General features: G+C 37.2%; 1 protein-coding gene across 1 annotated transcript in view; it reads left to right on the plus strand.

Annotated features, from left to right (window-relative positions):
- The window catches only part of LOC127661631 (rho guanine nucleotide exchange factor 17-like), a 107,185-nt gene that overhangs the window by 76,145 nt on the left and 12,999 nt on the right, over positions 1-18,041 (plus strand). Inside the window, exons 3-12 of the mRNA XM_052152430.1 lie at positions 633-710; positions 4,832-5,014; positions 10,141-10,257; positions 10,711-10,803; positions 12,144-12,320; positions 13,436-13,486; positions 13,578-13,687; positions 15,415-15,500; positions 15,607-15,725; positions 15,911-16,118. Of these exons, the coding sequence (XP_052008390.1) occupies positions 633-710; positions 4,832-5,014; positions 10,141-10,257; positions 10,711-10,803; positions 12,144-12,320; positions 13,436-13,486; positions 13,578-13,687; positions 15,415-15,500; positions 15,607-15,725; positions 15,911-16,118 (1,222 nt within the window). The remainder of the gene's footprint in view (positions 1-632; positions 711-4,831; positions 5,015-10,140; positions 10,258-10,710; positions 10,804-12,143; positions 12,321-13,435; positions 13,487-13,577; positions 13,688-15,414; positions 15,501-15,606; positions 15,726-15,910; positions 16,119-18,041) is intronic.

Consider the following 18,041-nt stretch of genomic DNA (forward strand, 5'->3'; position numbering starts at 1 on the left):
TGTCTTCTCATAGAAGGAAACAGTGGCCACAGACCAGTAAACAGGAAATACTTATTTTGATTACAGCTTCATTATTTGAGAGAGAGAGAGAGAGAGAGAGAGAGAGATGGTGCATTCCCTTAAAAAGATAAAATAATACATTACTAGATTTTTGCATTTTATGAAGAAAATATAAGAGGTACTTGGCCATGCAACAGTTGCCAGCACAAATCAAGAGTGTTGATGTATGGTTGCTAAGGTGTTCTGGGTGGTTGCAAATGCATTGCTACTGTAGGTTGTTTTTAGATGGTTGCTTCAAAAGTGTGTTTCCCCAAGTTTCCATAATATCCTGTTTCCTAGATATGGCTCCGGTTTTAAGCCTTTGATTAATATGGCTCGTTTTATCATTCGCCATGGGAAAATTGTTTTACTGTTTTAAAAGTTGTATTGCTTAGAAGTGTTAGCTCACCTGTCCTCAACAAGCCACACAATTAGAGGTATCATTCATATCTATAACACAAATTTAGCAAGAACCGCCAATTAAAATAGTTACCAAGGTAAATGTTATGTTTTTATGTCTATTTTTCGACAAATTTGTACCATGTGTGCTTGTGTGACTTACAGTCAATTCTATTGTGTTTCTCTCTCTGCAGGATATGAGAAAACATGTCATAATGACACTACTGGACACAGAACAGTCTTATGTTGAATCTCTACGCACACTCATTCAGGTACGACAGCCACACACACACACACTTGTTTTTTTTATTTTGGTGGGGACTTTCTATTGACTGTTGTTTTATATTGAGCTAATTATATTTTCTTACCCTTATCCAAACCTAACCCTCAGACAAACTTTTCTGCATTTTTACATTTTCATTATGACATTATTTAGTGTGTTTATTAAGCTGTTTTCGTAATAGCAGTAGCAGGTTTCAGGTTTTATTATCCTTGTGAGGACATTTGTTACCCACAATGGTGGTAAAAACTGACCCACACACATTTACATAGCTATCTAAGAGAAGACATACCATATAGAGTTGTATTTTAATATAAAGCTAATTATAATGAATACAGACCAACCTTACCCTAACCCTTCCCCAAAAAAGTTTTTTAATAGGGGGCCTGGGTAACTCAGCGATCAAAGATGCTGACTACCACCCATGGAGTCGCAAGTTCAAATCCAGGGCGTGCTGAGTGACTCCAGCCAGGTCTCCTAAGCAACCAAATTGGCCCGGTTGCTAGGGTGGGTAGAGTCACCTGGGTTCACACTCCTCATGGCTGCTATAATGTGGTTTGCTCTCGGTAGGGCTTGTGGTGAGTTGTACGTGTATGACGCGGAGAATAGCGTGAATCTTCCACACGCGCTATGTCTCCGCGGTAACACTCTCAACAAGCCACGTGATAAAATGCACGGATTGATAGTCTCATAGGCGGAGGCAACTGAGATTCATCCTCCGCCATCCGGATTGAGGTGAGTCACTACGCCACCATGAGGACTTAGAGGGCATTGGAAATTTCATACTTGTTTTTCCCTGATTAAAAAATAGCTTGAGAACAAATTGTTATAATTTGCTACAATCATAAATCATTTAAATAGTCCACATTCCCTGCTATTTTTTTAATGAACTCACATGTCACATAAAAGTGATGTCATTCATCAAACCCTGCTGAATTTCTCTGTGATTGGCCAACCTCATGAAATTAAAACATTCCCCGCTGTTTTCATATTAACGCCACCACGAGGACTTGGAGCGCATTGGGAATTGCGCATTCCAAATTGGGGAGAAATACAAAAAAAATCAAAGTTACACTGAGGTACTTTCAATGGATGTGAATATGAACAGTCTTGGAGGGGTTTAAGGCTGTAAATCGAAGCTTATAATTTTATAAAAGCACTTACATTCATTCTTCTGTTAAAACTTGTGTACTATTTGAGCTGTCAAGTTTTTTAAATTGTCGTTTACTGGGATTACAGGGTTTAACGCATTATGTTGTAACCCTATATAATTATGATTTTAGCTTCTTTTCTTTCTTTCTTTTTAAGAAAAGGATGAACAGGTCGAAATTAATGATCAACCTCATGCCACACATGCTGTCGATTGAGCTTAACTTGTACTGAACCCGGAATATTCCTTAAAATAAAAAAAATATCACTTATCTTTGAGAGAGAGAGGTTTTGTCAGATTTAGTGATCTTTTTGGGACAATTGTGTCACTAAAGTATAGATAAGTTAACCCACACATGAACAAATTTGCAAATTAGTAATATCTCCACTTCAGAAATGAATCATAATGACCAAACCATGGACAGGTTTATCATATAAATGAGTAAAACAAAACCTCTATATCATTAGTAAGCATTTCCAATTTGTGTTTATGAAACCAACCACAAAATATTACTCTAGATACACACAAATCAAATAATTTAGATTAGCTTGGATTTTCCCAATCTGTTTGTTTTATGTCTATTGAGAACAATGGAACATCATGTTACTCTCAAATATCGAGTGGAAATTGCATGCTGTAGATTTTAATAAGCAAAAGAGAAAGATTTTTGATACTGTCCCATCCCTGCTGACTCACTGCAACATATTCCAGCTGGTATATTGGCTGTTGGAGGGTTGCCATGGTGACAAGGTGAACAAGTCACGGACTAAAACCTTATGTGATCTCAAACCAGGCTGTCCGCTTCCAAAATGACCCAAATTACAGAGCAATCCTCACTGCCATTTAAACCCCATTCTGTTATATTTGGGGCTAAATGATTTCGTTACAGTCAACATCATTACACATAAATGCCATGAAGTGGGCAAACCTTTATTGGCTGAGCCAACAAAGAAAACAAAATGCAAGCCCAAGTAAAAAGGTTCAAGGTGTACATGGTGAATTCAAGAAATGGGTGTGTAGAGATACATGATGGAGGGTTGAAAGACGGAGAGCTTGTTCGGCGCAGTGGCGTGTCTTTGGGCATGTTCAGGGTGGTTCTCATGCTGGAGGTACGTTGACCAGATGTGCGCTAGTCAAAACATAAAATTTGAACCAGCCTCTGACCTTAAACAAACAACCAACAGGGTGTGTTTGTGTGTGATATCTCTCCCTGAAACACTGAAACTAGAGGCAATTGAGTAGTTAAATCTTTACTGTTGAAAAAATAACCTGTATTCATTCTGAATCATAAACGCGTATTAATGGTTTTACAAGGATTTCTACCATGATGTGACCGTGCTTTTTGGACATGCACCTTGGTAACACTATGGTATTCTTTGAAGTATCTTAGTATGGTATATGAATATGTTAATTCAGTACTATGGTATAAATCAAAGTAAAAATGCAAAAACAGAGAGACTGAATGTTTTTCTGCTTTTAATTTGGCACAGTTCAAGTCTCAAGGGGAGAGTAAGGCATTTCCTTTAATTAAAACCTGTCCGAGAGCAGCACACACACAGACACACATAGTCTGTGATGTATGAATGCATATTTGATTTGCATATTCAGTTTTCTCAGTCTAAGCATGCCAAACACACACACAAGCAGGGCCGTAGCTAGTGGGGTGAAAGGTATTAACGATTCTAGGGGGTGAAAGGTCCAGGGGGCCCCACAACAAATTCTAAACTGCAATTTTAATAGGAAAGGGGCCCAGAGCAATATACAGTCAGGGGGCCCAGATTTACTTGCTACGGCCCTGCACACGAGCAAAAGTTTCTGAGAGATTTATGCATCCAGCAATGGCTGTTCCAAACAGTAGGCAGAAAATTTATGGTGCTTTTACAAGGTACCTAATTTGGCCACATTACAATGGCAGAAACATACTTTAAGCAAGTACACATACACAGATGCGAGCACTTGGCCAAAGCATTGCCAACAGGCGGTCCAGTTGAGCATATATAACGTGCATTCTTGCACGACTGTGGCATTAACGAACCTTTGTACTCAAGGGGGCGATAGAGTTACCATCAAAAGTATGTGCCATTAAACTTGATTTGTTTTTATTCAGTTAATTTGCTATAAATATATTGACTTTACCTTACTTTCTCAGCAATATTCTCTTAAAATTGTTGCACCACCATGATATTTGTTGATTTGAAAGAGAAAACTCACCATAGAAGTGGACAGTTCACACTAATGTCGGCTATAGCATCCCCTTCTGGCGAACTTGTCCTTTAAGGGGCAGTTCAGAGCGAATGGGTTCTTGCACTTTAAAAAATCTAGATGCAGTGGGTCTAAAAGTGGAAGTTCTTTTAAACTTGACACAGCATTTAAAAAAGTGGCACTCCTGGATGAGAGCAAGCTGGCGCGCAGTGGTCAAAAGCGTCCGTCTTGAGCATGTTTACATAATAAAACAATTTGAACATAAGCTCTGGATGCAAAAACATGATTGCATTGCATGGATTCTTTCATTGAGGAGTCCAATAATGTTTTTTGAAAGCTCAATGAAAATGTTCACCTAAATAGTAAATGTTGGGGACAGTGTTGATTAAAAATATAGGAGTATTATAAATATAGGTCCATTTTATTCAGCACTGAAAATAATTGATTGAAAATGGTTAATGTTAATGGACTGCTTCACCCAATATTTGTGTGTACAGTCTATTTTTGTGCTTAGCAGCATATTACATCTTTAGCATAGCAACATGCTAATATCAGACTCAATTGGAATCAACTTTGTCAGTTTAGTCTCTTGTACACTACACACAAGGTGCTGTTTGTGTGGTGCATATGACGTGATGAGTAATGGATCTCCTGCCCATAAAGTGTGTTCCATTCTGTAAGCATGCTACCTTAGAAGGTAGCTGTCTATTTAGACAGTTCAGAGTACTCTGCATGCATTACCTCTATTGTTCTGATTTCAGGGCTACATGAAGCCACTCAAGCACCCGGAGAGCTCCCCTCTGTGTGACCCGTCTCTGGTGGATGAAATGTTCTACCAGATCCCAGAGATTCTGGAACATCACGAGCAGTTCCTGGAACAGGTCCTGGACTGCGTCAGTCAATGGCACGACAAACAGACGGTCGGACACCTGCTAATTCAATCTGTGAGTGGCTGTCTTTATTTCACTAAACAGAAAGAAATGATTGGTGTCTCAACGACAACATGGGCTGCATCCCAATACACAAAGTTTCCAAAATTATAGTACTTGGCATATCATCTCAGCACATTTGGCGTACTAATATTCTTAAGGCATGTTTTTTTACAAATATTGCCACAACATCTCGTGCTTTGGAAGAGAACGAGTTTGTGACTCCTTTTAATATGTATGAATCTAAAATGTATCTAGCTATATGTTAACACTTGCATCCAAATGCAAACAGTATATGGCAGAAGGATCTTTGGTATCGAGATGCAGTTTTATGATGTGGTAGTACAGTATGTCCACTGTCTTAATATGCACTCAAAAGTGTGTACTATCCAGTCACCAGCAATTTACATACTATTAGTGCACCCTTAAACTATGTGAATTGGGATGCAGCCATTGACTTAAACGTTGTGGGTAACTTTACTGCCTTTAATACATGATCAAATTTCATACTTGTTTTTCCCTGATTCAAAAATAGCTTGAGAACAAATTGTTATAATTTGCTACAATCATAAATCATTTAAACAGTCCACATTCCCTGCTATTTTTTAATGAACTCACATGTCACATAAAAGTGATGTCATTCATAAAACCCTGCTGAATTTCTCTGTGATTGGCCAACCTCATGAAATTAAAACATTCCCCGCTGTTTTCATATTAACAGCATGCCTTGTAAAGATGATGTTGTCTATCAAGATGTGCTGAAAGTTTCTGCAATTGGGCCACCTGCATGAAATGTAATTAGTCTTTATCCCCTACCAAGGGGTCAAAGTTTGACTGGTTAGCATGGTGCAATTAGCTCCTGTTGGAAGATGATGTACGTAACTACACCATTCTGTTACCAAAACAACATCTTTCTCCATTGACGACCTTTTGAATGTACATGTAGGTGAAATCCAATGTTTGTTTTTTGCAAGCAACAGATTTGATTATATTGTAGTTCATTTTCTATCAGTGATAGATTATTTGGAGGGCCCTTAAAAATGTGAAATGGACTCACTGGATTTCAACAGTCTACTGGCAGTCTACTGCCTTTGACGTCACAACTAAGGATAGTTGCTAGTGAAGGGCTTGTGGTGCAATCAGCATGGTCATATTTCCTACAGATTCAAGAGTAATTCAGAGTAATCATGACACTGAAAAACTACAACACATGTTTTGAAAGACGATACATTTTTATGTTTGCATTTCATAACCAACTACATTTACAACTCATTCCAATGTGACGAAGTTGCGCGGTAGACTGGACCGATAGTGTGTTGGACTTTGAATGCCGATGATTGGTGTAGTCACGTAAGCCGTCGTCCCATGACTGTTATAGAAACGACTAGGGCTGTCAGTCGATTAAAATGTTTAATTGTGATTAATTGCATACGTTGTTATAGTTAACCGTGATTAATCGCAGATTTTGAAAACAGTGAAATTTGACTTTATACCCTTTCCAATATGTAACAACATAATGCTTTATTAGCATTGTCCGAACACAGCCTTCGACAGTATAAAGATAGAAATGCACTAAAATAGCACCGATATTAAATATTTCCCAAAGTCTAAGTGGTAGAATGTCTAATTGAAATAACGAATCCCCCCCCATAGTATATTTATTGCAATGGACATTTAATCTCTTAAACTCATTCTCCACAATATGAATCAGCTGGTAGACTATGGCTATTGGCTGTGCTACAGCAATAGTATAAAGCCGCATTCATGATTTGCATTAGCATCAAGCACCGCAGACAACGTTTTGTTGATAGTTAATACTTGATGTGATTCTGTGGTAATTAAATTGCAAATTTATGCTTTAAATTGGTGCTGTAAAGTACTTGATTTCTGTCACAAGTCCCATCTGAGCTTGTTTTGTACAATAAATAGCATTAAGAGGTAATTTCTCCATCACTTGATCATTGACAGAATCTCTGTTGTGTGTGTTTGTGGTGTGTCCGTCAATGTAATGACTCCAAGTGGACACATCTCAAAGGTTCTGCCCCGGTCTGAACAGTATGCTGTATTAATGATAAATGCATTAACTGCGATTTAAGAAAAATGAACGCAATAAACTTTTTTTAATTAATCGAATGCGCTAACACGTTATATCTGACAGCTCCCGAAGCTAAACAATGTAACGTGGTTGCTTTAAAAAATACACCCAAATTATAACGTGACTCTTTTGTTCCGTTGAAACACTTTCATTTAATATTACAGGGTTCAGTACAAAAAAGCTACCGTATCCAGATCCATTAGAGAAACGAGCCAAGGACCTTCCCTCTCACTGTCTTAGTTTGTCAGTTTGTCAACTCGTTTAGTCAGAGCAAATAAACGTCCTTCATTTGACGTGTGAATGTGAACCTGACAGGAATGTCTAAACAACATGTAGCGAGCGGTCTTGAGGCGGTGTGACCCCATACCGGGGCAGATCGGGTCAGACAGATTAAAGCCCCATGCTGTGACCCTCGGCATTCTTTCAGAGAGAAGACATCTTCTCCTTACACTCTTGGAACTTTTAGGCAGCGTTCCTATTTGCATACTTATACTGTGAAATAGGATGGCGGTACAAGAATTTACTTAGCTGATGCGAAATTATAGGCCATCGATTTATGAGTATGTAACAAATTAGTGCACAAATTGGGACATACTGTACTACCATGTCATTCAATCGCATCTTCGGGCCAATGTATACTTCAGTTTTTTGTGTGGTGCAAAATTTGTCATCAGCGAAGTACACAGCATACGCCAATGGTAGTATGCGAATTGGAATGCATTGGTTTAATTTATGTAGTTATTAAGATATTGTGACGATGAGTTTTGAACGTGCAAGCACGACTCATGTTTTTTTAGTAATGTAAATAATCTAGTTATATTTTTTACAGTTATAAACACTACCATGTCCACAACTACAAGGAAAGAGCAGTATGTTTCAAGTTTGTGTACTTTGCGTTCCCTTTATTTTGTTCAAAATGTAGCTTATTTCACTTTTTGTTTACGTTTTCTCGTTTTTTAATTTCTTTTGAAATGAAAGGGGGAAAAAACCCTCTGAAAGCATCATTTATATTTTGTTTTCAATAGATTAAATTGATACAAAATAAGAATGTACATGGATCATTTTATTTTATACCATTTATAATATTAACCCAAGTCACATACCAAAGTCTAAATAACCAAAAACAATGCAAGAAGGAACATTCGTCTTATTTGATTTCATATAATACCATTAAAGTAAATTCCATTCACATGCTATTTAATGTGAGCATATAGTTGCAAATGCGGAAACAGAAGCAAACACAACAAGTCAGGCATTAACCAACTACTTTACTTTTTAAAATAGTGTTTATTTTACGATTGATATGATGAAAGCATCCATAAAAGAGACATTTTGCAGATTTGTCACTCTGTTCTTCCTGGGCTCGTAAAACAGGGACTGCGTTTCATTTGGTTAGGTGTAAATTATCCCCCCTGCATGCAGGACTGAATCACACACACAGAGCGCTGAGATGAGCTGTCTCCACTTACAGCCTGTTAAGGAGATTTATTAAAAGTCTGTCTGTCTGTCCACAAAGAAGTGAATTACTCAGAGTTGTCCTGGCTGTCAGGTGGACTGACTCATGTGCAAAGGGTCATGGTGACTCTCTTTGGCTTTTCCTCTCTTTCTGTCCATCCTTTTTAAATGACTTTCGGCAGCCTTTTCACTTACAAAAAAACAAACATGTTTTTTGCACATGCAGTGTAGTCATTGCATGTTTTTTGTTATGTAGTACCATGGTAAATAGATTAATTCAAGATACTATGGTAATACCATGTTTTTCGGATATGAACCATAGTTTTGGGGTATGTATCATGGTAAATAGCATCATTCTTTGAACATGATACCATGGTTATACAATTTTTTTGTTTTGTTTTTACATGTACTATAGTCATTGCATACTTTTGGGTATGCATCACGGTATACACGGTATGCATTCTTTGGACTAGATACCGTGGAAATACCATGTTTTTTGCAAATAAATGGTAAATAGTCTGCACTTATATAGCGCTTTTTTTAATCTTTAGAGGTTACCAAAGCACTTTACACTGTGACCCATTCACACACACATTCACACACCAATGGCGGCAGAGCTGCCATGCAAGGCGCTAGCCTGCCATTGGGAGCAACTTGGGGTTCAGTGTGTCCTTGCCCAAGGATACTTCGGTATGTGGAGTCTTGTGGGCCGGGAACCGAACCGCCAATCCTGCGATTAGCAGCCGACCCGCTCTACCACCTGAGCCACAGCCACCCCATAATAACCACAGTCATTGCATGTGTTTGGACATGTACCATGGTAATACCATGTTACTCTTGTTAAACATGGAGAACAATGTTAATATCATGGTACATAAATATGGTGATCACTCAGTACCATAGTATTTATTAAAGTATCGTGGTATTTCCATCTGATTAAATCATTGTACCATGGTACCTCCATAGTACTCTTTTGTGAGCAACCCGTAAGCAACTATCTCAAAAGAAAAAACTCAGAACATCTCAGCAACAGCATAGCAACACACTGATGGACCTAAAGCAACTAATTTATTCATGATGTATTTGGTCCTTTAGTAGGCTTTGAAAGTTGTCTTGACTAGCATTCATTCTGTACACATCTTAAATTGAAGTCTCATAAAATGGTACAAAATTTTTTTTTTAAATGGTCTGGACTTATATAGCACTTTTTAACCTTAGCGGTTTTCAAAGCGCTTTACACTGTGTCTCATTCACCTATTCATACACCAATGGCGGCAGAGCTGCCATGCAAGGTGCTAGCCTGCTATAGGGAGCAACTTGGGGTTCAGTGTCTTGCCCAAGGACACTTCGGCATGTGGAGTCTTTTGAGCCAGGAATCGAACCGCCAACCCTGCGATTAGTTGCCGACCCGCTCTACCACCTGAGCCACAGCTGACCCGGAGCAATAAGAGCAAGTCAAGAGTGACATTTTGAAAAAATGGGAAACGGCCCTATAAAATACTTGATGATGTTTTGGAGTCATACAGCTATTCTGTTCTCTGAGAATGTTTTAGTGTTCATTTCTGATAATGTGTCGTCATTCTCCTCACAGTTTTCCAAAGAGATCCTTGCCAATATTTATTCAGCATACATCGACAACTTCATGAACGCCAAAGACGCTGTTAGAATCGCTAAGGAGGCCAAACCTGCTTTCCTTAAGTTTCTAGAGGTACACTGTGGCCTTGTTCTTCTGTGTGAATGTGCATGTGTGTGACTGTGTCTTTCTTACCACATAATAACAATATTTCAATTGAAATCAATATTTAATGTCTATTTTTATATTTATAAGTCCCATGTAAAAAGCAGGAAAATCTACTGTAAGTCGGTCATTATCGCATAATAACTGTGTGTGTGTGAGAATAACTAACTGTACTTTATATCTTTTTATGTATCATTTGATATTTTCAGCTGAATCATTTGTTTGATATATCCACTTGCACTGTGAAATCAATGGTTCGAGGATTACTGCCATCTAGTGGTAATGCTAAGCACCAAGTTATCTAGTAAAGCGTGATTGGATCACCGCACACATGCAGTTAAAATCTGAATAAGGTTCAGTACATCTAAACTTTGCTCTGTTTTTGTTTGTGTTTCTCTGTTATTCTGTCTCTTTCCTCTTTAGCAAAGCATGCGTGAGAACAAAGAGAAACAAGCTCTTGGTGATCTGATGATAAAGCCAGTGCAGCGGATTCCACGATACGAGCTGCTAGTCAAGGTAACTCTCAGTTACATCTTTTTACCTAAAAGTTTGTTTTGTTTAGTTTTTTCGATATATTTTTGTTTTTGCAGAAGATATCAAGGTTTTGCAAAAGTTATGAAGTTTTTGTTAATGACTGCACCTAAAATGTTATTTTTCCTCTGCTGTTTTACACTGTATAAAGTAGATAAGACATAATTAAATGTTATTCGATAAGTCACATCTCAGAGTTTTTGTTCTATTCAGCTGCAACCAAAACAAGAGAACGAGATGTAAGAACAAAAAGCATGAAAAATTATCAAATATACACAATACAGACATGCATATAAAACTAATTATTAATATTAATGTGTTTTAAGATATGATTTAAATAAGCCCTAAAGTCTCTGCTTGTCTAATATCAGCTGGTAGCTAGTTGTTTTTATTAAAGTAAATATGAAGTCATAATTGACCCTATTTAAACATATCCATGGCCTTTTGTGCATTATTCATCAGTGCATGTTATTCAAAAGAGAAATAAAGTTTGATTTTATAATCTTTTATAACAACGTATCATGCCATACAAATGTGTCATATTACAAAAGTACAATGGATTGCGAACAGTTTCATGTTGACTTTAAAGAAATAGTTCACTTTAAAATTAAACTTCTGTCATCATTTACTCACCCCTCTTATCATTCCAAACACTTATGACTTTCTTGGGTAACACAAAATTAGACATATAATAATTTAATGCAGTTCTGTTGGCTGAATTCAATACAATGACAGTAGACATTAACTCACTTTAACACTTCATAAAGCGCCAAAATTAATAAAAGTAGGTAATGCATCATATTCCAAGTCTTCTGAAGGCATGCGGTCATTTTGTATGATGAACTGACATAATGTAAGTTGATTTTCACACTCAAATCAAATTATTGATAAACTATGTAAACAGTGTTGAATCCACTACGGCAGTGACGTCGATAACATCAAACGTAATTGGACATTTTTGGGTACACTTTCCCTTTAAATGTAAAATATGTGCTTTCTTGCTGGGATTATGTTGCTTTGCATATGGTATGTTGCATTTAGTTAGGACAGAAAAATTAATTGGTTAAGACACAGTGTTGTGTCTTTTTAGTTACTTCCTGTAGAGTGTGTGTGTGTGTGCGTGTGTGTGTGTGCGTGTGTGTGTGTGTGTGTGTGTGTGTGTGTGTGTGTGTGTGTGTGTGTGTGTGTGTGCGTGTGCGTGTGCGTGTGCGTGTGCGTGTGTGTGTGTGTGCGTGTGCGTGTGTGTGCGTGTGCGTGTGTGTGCGTGTGTGTGTGTGTGTGTGTGTCAATCTGTACTAAATAGTTTCTCCATTTATGTGCATCAGGATCTTCTAAAACATACCCCTGAGGATCACCCAGACTACTCGTTTCTACTGGACGCTCAGAAGAACATCAAACGACTGGCTGAAAGGATCAACACGGGCCGACGTAGCGCAGAGGAGCTGGAGAGAGAGACACGCGTCATGCAGGAGATAGAAGCTCATATAGAGGGCATAGAACATGTGAGAGACACAAACAAATATAAGCGGAACATCTTAAATATTTCATATCACAACTCTCACCTCCTGAACAAAATGCAGCAGCAAAACGATTTTACAAAGCTAGTCAACATGAAATAAAAATTAACCATAGTGTATTTACTTTTGTAATGCATGTTTATGGTCTTATTGCAGATGTTTTATAAGTGCATGTTTTTTCGGAAGAAAGCAAATGACTGTTTTTCTTAATCTTGCTCCAAATAACAACTCAGTCGGCCTTTAAAACGGCTTTTCCGATTTCGAAAAACATCACAAATCACTCTATACATTTTCAACTCCTCTGCTTCAACCCATCGGCTCTATTCTGATATGTAGTGTCCACTTTTAACATAATGAAAAACCTGAAAATATCAAGCACATTTTTATTGTGATTTCCAGGCCTTAAAAGTCATGGAAATAAAAAAAAGTTCTACTTATATCACCTCGATACTGTATTGTTCTTGTATAGAAAGTACATTTTTCTGTTGAATATGTTCTTTTCAATGAATCAGTCAAACCGGTTCAAACATTGGTCTGAATCCAAAATGATGTTAAAAAATTCTTTGGTCCAAAAAATTGGCCAAAAAGTGTGGGAACCCTTAATTAATGTCTGGTGGATCAAATCCCACCCTTCATTTTTATCAGTGAATATCATATCCACATTAGATTACAGAAATCAAGAGGGTTGCGAGATGCGTTTCGCATTGACTTAAAATGTTTACGAATAATATCACAAGCAATGTCTAAATATAGCTGCAAGCAGCAATGACGGGCCCAACCATGGGTCAATTTCCACCCGGTTGCTTTTGGAAAACATTGCAAGGTGCACACATGCATTTGGCATTTTGACATTATTCTAAACAATTCTGAAGCAATTTGGGTAAATATAAGAGGAATGTTTTAAAGTCTGTTGTAGGAGCCACACGTCCTGCTGCCAGGTGGTGGCGCTATGACCGTGACCCAAAATAGTCACATCTATGTGATTAGCCCCCAAGACTAAACATAAACCTAAATTTTTACCTAAATCACACACACTGAAAATACTGTATTAGACACTTCCTGTTTCCCATTTTATATCTAATGATGTTATTTCCTTTCAGATCCTGAATCCCCAGAGGAAGTTTCTTAGACAAGAGATGGTTGTAGAAGCGGTGAGCAAAAACTTGCTCTTCATAAAATAAATAACATCTCTTTCAAAAATATTTTAAGCTCACTAATTCTCTATTCCTCCCTCAACTGTAGAAAACAGTGGGGGGTAAGAAGGACCGATCTCTCTTCCTCTTCAGTGATCTGCTCATCTGCACCACTCTAAAGAGAAAGTCAGGAAGTCTTCGCAGAAGTTCCATGAGTCTGTGAGTATCTGCTGCACGTTTGCCATTTTCTTTTAATAGCTCAAAGATGCGATGAGGGCCTGGGAAAACTGATGTTTGGATTAGAAACCTCAAGAGTCCCCAGAGCTGTTATGTTCTTTAGTCAAAAACAAATGCAGTTTACTTCTGAATCATACTGCACCCTTGTGGACTGTTATAGAAACGGCACCTTTGAAGTCTGCATTCAGAGTCCAGACAAAGCACACTTTAAATTAAATAATTTTTGCCTGCCATAAAACTATATTTTGCATTATTTTTAAGATGGGATATTTTTCCACTGAGAGTTGCAACAGATATTAAAAATTAATAAATTAATTGTGTCTCTTACATGAGCAAGGGTCATACTACCATGTATTCATGTACCATGTGCCATGTTTTTCAGTTCCTAATAAAGTTACTGGCAAAAGTGTCTCGTCGGAGATACCTTATTTGGCATTTGGCAAGTGTTCATTTTTGACCCGGTTGTTTTAAAAGGATGTTCAACTTAATATTAGGTGTCTACTATATGCTAATTTTAAAATACATAGGGGGCCTGGGTGGCTCAGCGAGTAAAAACGCAGACTACCACCAGGGATGGATTATGACTTGCAAAGGCCCTGGGCCCAATTATCTGCCCCAAAAGTTGTTGATGAGCCGGGGGTTTTGTTGTTCATACCCAAAAGTCATTGAGCCTCCGCTATGGGGGGTTCTTTGTTCATGCACAAAAGGGTTTTCAAACGGGGGGGGAAATCACCAAACTAGATCACGTAGCCTTAAAGCCCAGGGCAGTCAAGGGCCCCCTGGTAGTCAAGGGCCCCTGGGCACTGGCCCCATTGGCCCGGTCGGTAATCCATCCCTGGCTACCACCTCTGGAGTCACGATTTTGAATCCAGAGCATGCTGAGTGACTCCAGCCAGGTCTCCTAAGCAATCAAATTGGCCCGGTTGCTAGGGAGTGAATAGTCACATTTGGTAACCTCCCCGTGGACACTATAATGTGGTTCTCGCTTTCGTGGGGTGCGTGGTGAGTTGTGCGTGGATGCCGCGGAGAATAGCTAGAAGCCTCCACACGCGCCATGTCTCCGCAGTAACGCGCTTAACAAGCTACGTGATAAGATGCATGGATTGCCGGTCTCAGATGTGGAGGCAACGGAGATTTCTCCTCCGCCACCCAGTCACTACGCCACCATGAGGACTTACAGCGCATTGGGAATTGGGCATTCCAAATTACATGTTAAAATACACACAATACAATGTATTTATTGTGTAACTACATGTTTTTTTGCAAATTTCTCACAATTTTTACGTTTGCTGCTACTGAGGTTTAGGTGCAGGTAGGTTTAGGGGTTGGGGTAGGGTTTGGTTTAGGTTAGGAGGTAAGGTTACCAGTGTAAATACATTTGTAATGCAGGTACTTTAAATGTAAGTGCAATGCAACAACATGTATGTAAACAATAAGTACACTGTAGCAAATGCTTAAGTACCTAGTAAAGACACCTAATATAAAGTTGAGGCTTTTATTCACTGTCTTACAGTACACTTACTACTTGTTACCTGAAATTAACAGCATTGATTGTCATCTACACTTGCAGGGTTTGCTTCAGTTTTGTAATTTTTTTTTTCATTTCCCAAACTAGATCTTTAGCCCATGTTTGAAGTGTTCTTGACTGAAGACTAATGTAACAGAGTGCTGATAAATTATCTCGTGGTCTCTTTATCTAAAACCTTTAGGTATTCTGCTGCTAGTGTCATTGACACCTCAAGTAAATATAAGTTCATGTGGAAACTGCCCTTGGAAGACTTGGAGGTTGTTAAAGGTAGTAATATATACTCACAAGACCAAATCAACATGATCAACACCATTTTTTTGTCAAGAAGGATCAAGATATCTTTTAACAGCCCTGCATCATTTTTTCATGACAGGCTCTAATCAAGCCACAAACCGAGATAACATCCAGAAGATTATCAGTCGTTTGGATGAAGATCTTAGCACTCTTGGCCAGATCAGTAAACTGTCAGAAACACTTTGTTTTCCACATCAGGTCTGTCTATCTTACATTGGTAAATGTTTTACAATGAATTGTCGTAATTGTATTTGAACAGCTGTTTTTTGTGATACTGCGAAGGACTTATTTGAAAAGTCTTGCTTTGTATGTTATTTTGCATACAGTATATTGTCTTCCTCAGATGAATGAAAGCTATGTTCTGAACATCATCTCTCTCTCAGAGTTTGGATGATGTGATAAAGGACCTGATGGCGGCAGTTCATCGTGAGCTGGCTGAGAAGCAGTCTCTGGCCTTCAGCATGACGTTATTGCCCACTAAACTCGAGCTGAGCACCACCTCATCTGAGAACATCTTTATATTTGAGTTTAGCAGTCCTGATGCCCGCAGCAACTTTGAGCAAGCATTTGAGGAGGCCAAAAAGAAACTTGGTAAACTTTACACTCACATGCACTGACCCACTGATTTGTGCTTTAAATGTTTTACAGCATGCTGAAAGCGATCAAATTACATTTGGGCTACATTTGGAGTGAAAAAGGGAAAGGAACTTTGTTTCTGATTTTTCTAACAATATATTAAGTATCCACAGTATATACAGCAGTGAAAGAATAGTTACAGAATGTAAACTCTGTATGATTACTTTAGGATGTGTATATTCCTTAAAAAACAGTACATATTGTATATATAACCGAGCAAATGTAGTGTGTAAATTAATGGGAAAAAAGCACATGGTGTATATTTGTGTAAAAGCCAACAAATGCTGTGCATTCACTAAAAGCCAAACATGTATTGTATGCAGTATATTTATGACAAACCCAGCACAAATGTTATTCATGAAAAGACCAGCAACTTTATAACTGAAAATCCCTTCAAAAATGTTAGTCTTAAAAGCCTGCAAATAATGCATGTATTCATGAAAGACCAAATAATTAGTGTATGTATTTATATAAAAAAAATTATATTCTCTATATTTCCATAACCCAGGAAATATTATATTCAGTATTTGTGCATATCTAGACCATTAAATACATAATATTTTCATTTAAAAACAAAACATTTATTCTGTGTATATTCACAAACAAAAAGCCTACACCCTATATATAAATAATATATATATTTATGAATAGCTCGGCACGTATTGCATGTATTTGTACACCAATAAATGGTGTTTATATTCACTAAAAGCCCAACGTGTATTGTATATTTATGAAAAAAACACATATTTTATTCATGTAAAGCCCAGAAAATGATGCATATATTCATGAAAGACCAAACAAATACTGTATGTATACATGAAAAAAAAATAAGGAAAAAAATTATATATATATATTCAAACTCAGTAAATATTGCATATATTCACAAAAAACAGCATATATATATATAGAATATACTATATATATATATATATATATATATATAGAATATGCTGTATTTATGTGATATATATGCATATATATATACTGAGTATATATATATATATATATATATATACAAAAAATCTTATTTTTTATATATATATACAGTGCATATTTATGTATATATTCATGAAAAAACTCCACTATTTATTATTTATATTATTAAAAGCCAAAACATATAGTATATATTAAAAAGATAATAGATACTACCGGTATATATTAATGAAAGCTCAGCATGTCTTGTTTTATTTTGTTCAGTTTTTTTATATTTTACAGCATACTGAGAGTGATCATATTACATTTTGCTATATTATTATTGTTGAGTGCAATTTTTTTTAAACAAACTATCCACAGTATATACAGCAATTAAACAACAGCTACAGATGGTTAACTTTGTATAATTAAATTAGTCTGTTTATACAGTATTCCATAAAAACACAGCACATATACAGTATAGTATACATTAATGAAAAAAAACATATTCAGAAAAACACAAGTTGTGTATATTCTTAAAAACCCAAGAGATACTGCATGCATTCACTAATTCATAAAAATAGCATACACTATACAGTGGCAAGAAAAAGTTTGTGAACCCTTTGGAATTAGCTGTTTTATCTTTCTTGTTTTTTATTTATTTTTTGGTCATAAAATGTGGTCTTACATTCATCTTTATTGAACACATCTCATTAAACATTCACAGCACTGTGGAAAAAGTGAACCCTTTAAGAGATTTAATAGCTGTTGACACCACGGACACCATGCCTGTTTAATGCTGTCCATGTAGTTGACTCATGAGTTACAGCGATTCCTTCAAGTCTTTGGCTGTCACTCTAGGGTTATTTTTACCTCATTGAGCATCCTGCAGTGTGCTGTTTGAGTCATCTTGTGGCTGGACGGCCACTTCTAGGGAGAGTAGCCACAGTACTAATTCGTCCTCAT

The sequence above is a fragment of the Xyrauchen texanus genome, chromosome 21 (assembly GCF_025860055.1).
Source record: "Xyrauchen texanus isolate HMW12.3.18 chromosome 21, RBS_HiC_50CHRs, whole genome shotgun sequence".
Lineage (NCBI taxonomy): Eukaryota > Metazoa > Chordata > Actinopteri > Cypriniformes > Catostomidae > Xyrauchen > Xyrauchen texanus.